We start from the raw sequence: 5350 nt of genomic DNA, 5'->3' as shown, positions 1-5350 counted from the left end.
GTGCCATTCGACCAACCTTTATATATCGTCCGATTTCCATTAAATTTGGTATGGAGGTGCATTTTGAGGCGCTAGCAAATGGATTCCCAAGTTGTGTTGCAATTGTAGTTATTATTCTTATTGCTTCCGCTTTCGTTCACCTGCGAGGTTTACGACTCATTTCTCGAAAACTATAGGATGGAATTCAGTTTTCATGTATGATAGGCGAGAGCTTTTTCTTCCTTCGATCGGTCATCTGACAGTTAACAGCAGCATGATAGATCAAAACTTCGATTTCGGTATAGCCCGAAAAAAATTGGTATATAGATATTCGATTTTCAAAAGGACTGATATTGTCTGACATCAGTACCACAATGATGAAGTCGTTGTTTTTCTTATTTAACATAATGGCCCCTGAGGGGATGGGGGAGGGGCTATATAATGGTCTCCGTTACCATGAACACTTGTTTTCATTGCTTTGGCACCTACCCATCTAGATTTTTTACTTTTTCTTCGATAGCTTTATATTTGCTTCGGTCGCCTCATAAGCCTCAAAATTTAGGCCCTTCACTGTCAAGTCCTAGACGAACGAAATTGCTGTATGTTACAGATTAATTTATTGTATACTGTATATTACTCAACTTGTGTGTCGTTTGTACAATCTTTTATTCAAACAGCGTTTTCATGTATTTCAAGGTTATTCCACAAAACAATGATGGCCCATTCTACGTTGATCATGAACCCTGCATTATAGGTGCTTCCAAATCAGTACATGTTAAGCACAGAAAAGGAATATTCAAAAAGCAGATGGAAATGCAACTTGATCTCGACCTCTTTGACAACTCTACGAACCCAGACCTAACTAAATACAATTTTGTCGGTGTACATACTGGCGAAAACCTAAAAGAAATGACTTTACACAAACTCGCCCCCGAGAGTTACAATAAAAAAGGTAGATGGTTTTCGGTCAGCATGAAAGTCGACGATTTACGCAGGTATCGTAGAAATAATATTCAATAAAACGAAAAAATCAAATCTGTTTCAAGCTGTATGTTCCAACGTTAGAAATATTAATCCTTTAGTACATGATCAATACTCTCAAAGATTTGTTGGAAGCTTGAGAGACGATTTTTGTTAGCCTAAACATTTTCATAAGAATAATTTTATCATTAAAGAGAATCTTACAGCCAGATGTTCGTTGGCACACGGGCGTCTTGATTAACTTTCAGCAAAGAAAGGTAATAGATCCTAAAAAAATGTCGACTTATTGATAAAAAAGCTAGTTGCTTTGCTTTCATCTTGATGTTATAATCATGTATCGGTCCTCATTGGAAATGATTACAACAGGGTGTTATAAGATGCCATTTGCATGCATGTCTGTGTACCTAAGTAACTGCCCAGCCATTAAGGTATATTTGTTTTCTTATCGACAGTCATAACATCCAGCTTGGAAACCACAAGAAAATGAGTACGGATACAGGAAAGCTCCGTGTTCTAATGGCACTAGGTAAAATATTTCATTGCCACATTTTGGTATTTGCAACAAGAAATGCTTGCAGTTACCAGGGAAAATGCATCCGTGTAGAATGCGTGGAACGTAAACAGGTTAACGAAACTACAGAAAAGCTTTCTGATATGCAGCACGGGTTCGAGGAGTTAGTAAATTGTCGGTCACCACCCATTTTCCTTGAAGACGGAGACAGAATACGCATCAGCTTACGAGGTGGAATAAAACTTCCACTGGGATTCAGAAAAGATCAAATGATTATAACATTCCTCCTTGAAGGCTTACAAAAGCACATCGTTTTTCCAGTGGAGACTCAAATAGGAAACAGACCAGTTCATTTTGGTTACTTAGACTTCAACCGAGTCGACGGTCACAGAGAATTGATTTACGAAACTTTCTTTGATGCTGACTTTACGTTTAGGAAGATGTCACAGGGTAGGTATATCAAAGACATTAATGTAGCGGCACAACGATGGTTTAGAATTTCATTTACTACTTCAAATCCGTTAGGTCAGTTACTGTTTACCTACAAAACAAATATAAAGATGTGTTTAATAGCTAACAGAAATAAGTAGTAACATAACGTGTCAACAAATTGTCGTATACCTTTAGGAACTGCCACAGCAGCAAGTCCAACAATGTCCTTGGGGATAGGAGATCGTTCAGCCAACTTAACACAATGTGAGTATTTTGTGTTATGCCAAAGTCCATCAGCATGGTTAACATAATGTAAGTACCATGATTCAGTGTCATGTCTGGGACATCACTAATTTGACGCTGTAGTTAATTCAATCCAATAACAGACGTGCATCTGGATATGAAGATTTAAGGTAGGATTTTTTCCCTTAAACTTATCGGTGAAAATAAAATTTATTTATTTATGTTCAAAGCTTCCTTTTAAGATTTATTTTACCTGTATGACCCGATTTCAACTGTTTTATCTATTTTCATCGACAACATCATGTTTAGTGACGATATCGTTGTCACCGGATGCTGCAAGGCTGTATACATCTAGCTCAGCACGAGGTAAGATTTGCCGTACCCTGCATGTCCCGTTTTTATTCATTCAAATATTGCACTACACGGTTCAGAGCATACACGTGTTTTTTTTAAATTGTCTGATGTATACCAAAAGGCTTCAGACTTTTAACCCTTAGCATCACTGACGGGTCTTATAGGAACGAAACAAATGTATGATGCAGTTTAATTCATGGTTTAGCTATTCTTTATCTGAATTTGTAGCAAGATGTGTTATTCATTTGTGTTTCTTTTGGATAATATTTTCCCCGTAGATATTTCTATCGCTATCACTCGCACAGCCTCAAACATCAACTGCGAGGCTCAATGATGACAATTACAGCCGTCAATCAATCTTATCAATGCCAAATATACTTCAGATTTTAACTTTGATCATCAACGCGCACTTTATTACACACAGCCAGGGAAACAGTTACACTCCTTATTAAAGTTAACGAACAGTGGAAATAGAAGCACTAACTGCTTAATATCATATTATAATAACCATGAAACTCATTCTGTAAAACCGGAAAATATGTAGGAGACAAATGCATGATTTCCTCCCTTTTTTCATGCAACAATAACAGCAAAATATAATAGATATGAAACATTGGAATCGGAAATCTACATTTTTTGTGAAAGTATAAAAGTAAAATAATTTCAATTTTGATTTTCATTTTTGAAATAAATTTTCTGAAATTGATTTGCTTAGAGGGTAGAAATTCAGTATTACCTATTTTGACTTTATTGACATCATTTTCTTGTCTTTTCCAGGCACAACAGAAGATCAGCAGGTCACGATACCCATTGTCCTAGAAAGAGTCATCAATACTTTGACAACTTCGATTCCACCCAAAGATTGGAAATTCGTATTGAGAGCTATTATCGGTACGTCAGTGAAAACAACAAGTAAATTCAACATGTCGACAATTGTGTATACTTTTAACAATTCATCGATCTGTTCATAAAGTTGGAATAAATATCGGATTTCTATGCGAGTAGATAAATTTCACGTTTAGTCAGCATATCTTTATCATAGTATCCATAGTCTTAACTTAATTCTAAGGAAGAAAAGATAATAATTAAGGCTTGCTGTTTCCGATAATCTATAAGGTTTATCAATCAGTTTGATGAACATCCGCAACAGTTTGACAAATATTAATTTGTCTTACAGGTAACAGTGGGCTGAATTCCGAGAACATCATTTCGGAGGCAGAGTGTAACCACAAAGGTGACGTGAAGGAGGCCATCTACCAGTCGCTAACGAGATGGGCTTACAAGACAAGCCTTACGACAACAGAACAGAAATTTAATGCAATTATACAAGGACTTTTACATGAAAATTTCGACGCAATTGCAAACGATCTGAAAGAAAAATATGATAAACTTTGATAAACTGAACGACCGTGTACACATGCGATTAGTGCTATCCATATAGATAATACGAACATGACCGATATATCAATGACACCAAGTAGCTTTAAATGGAGTATTCGTGAATTGATTTATCAAAAGAATGTGTTTATAAAATATTGACCATTGTAAAGTGCACGTATATAATACCGTAAACGTAGTATTCTCCTGTAGTGGTATATATATACACCGTGACATCGTTGTATATAATTATAAATTCGGTATTATACTTCTACTGATAGTCTTGGGTATGCCGTGCCATGCTTCAGCACTAGCTTAGAAATAGGTAAACAATGTCATTCACATGTACTGTTGTTTTATTACGTTTTTTGTGTCATCTCTACGTACTGGTATCTAAATATAGGATACCTTGTCATCTTTCTGTACAGGTATATAATTAGGATACTGAGTCATACACCTGTACTGGTGTATAATTACGTTTTTGTGTCATCTCTACGTACTGGTATCTAAATAAAGGATACCTTGTCATCTTTCTGTACAGGTATATAATTAGGTTACTGAGTCATACACCTGTACTGGTGTGTAATTACGTTTTTGTGTCATCTCTACGTACTGGTATATATAATAAAGGATACCTTGTCATCTTTCTGTACAGGTATATAATTAGGATACTGAGTCATACACCTGTACTGGTGTTTAATTACGTTTTTGTGTCATCTCTACGTACTGGTATCTAAATAAAGGATACCTTGTCATCTTTCTGTACAGGTATATAATTAGGATACTGTGTCATACACCTGTACTGGTGTGTAATTACGTTTTTGTGTCATCTCTACGTACTGGTATCTAAATAAAGGATACCTTGTCATCTTTCTGTACAGGTATATAAGTAGGATACTGAGTCATACACCTGTACTGGTGTATAATTACGTTTTTGTGTCATCTCTACGTACTGGTATCTAAATAAAGGATACCTTGTCATCTTTCTGTACAGGTATATAATTAGGATACTGAGTCATACACCTGTACTGGTGTGTAATTACGTTTTTGTGTCATCTCTACGTACTGGTATATATAATAAAGGATACCCTGTCATCTTTCTGCACAGGTATATAATTAGGTTACTGTGTCATACACCTGTACTGGTGTTTTATTACGTTTTTGTGTCATCTCTAAGTCCTGGTATAAATAATAAAGGATACCTTGTCATCTTTCAGTATTGCGTGTGCATGCAAGTAGCTCGGATTCCTTTCTAAGATATAATATCATCCATCGCATTTTAAATTATAATGTTTGTAATGGGCACGAGAACTGTTATTCCATGGTGTTTAGCAGCTTTGTAAAACTGCATTAACAGAATTTTCCAATATAATCAGAAATTGTTCAATATTCCACAGTATCGTAATATTGAATTATTTATTTAACTACAACAAAACAAAAAAGGGATTTTTTTTCCATCAAGCCTATATCAAG

At 35.6% G+C, this 5350-nt stretch overlaps 1 protein-coding gene across 1 annotated transcript; it reads left to right on the top strand.

Annotated features, from left to right (window-relative positions):
• The first annotated feature begins 1443 nt into the window (after positions 1–1443).
• On the top strand, positions 1444–3895 carry LOC132549618 (uncharacterized). Its single transcript, XM_060213565.1, has 3 exons — positions 1444–1944; positions 3223–3391; positions 3678–3895. The coding sequence occupies exons 1-3, from the start codon at positions 1444–1446 to the stop codon at positions 3893–3895; spliced, it is 888 nt and encodes a 295-aa protein (XP_060069548.1).
• Positions 3896–5350: the final 1455 nt, after the last annotated feature.

This window comes from Ylistrum balloti, unplaced genomic scaffold (genome assembly GCF_031769215.1).
Source record: "Ylistrum balloti isolate Yb309-2 unplaced genomic scaffold, AGI_CSIRO_Ybal_v1 Utg370070, whole genome shotgun sequence".
Taxonomy (NCBI): domain Eukaryota; kingdom Metazoa; phylum Mollusca; class Bivalvia; order Pectinida; family Pectinidae; genus Ylistrum; species Ylistrum balloti.
The sequence above is the reverse complement of the archived record's forward strand: the minus strand, read 5'-3'. Positions and strand labels throughout refer to the sequence as shown.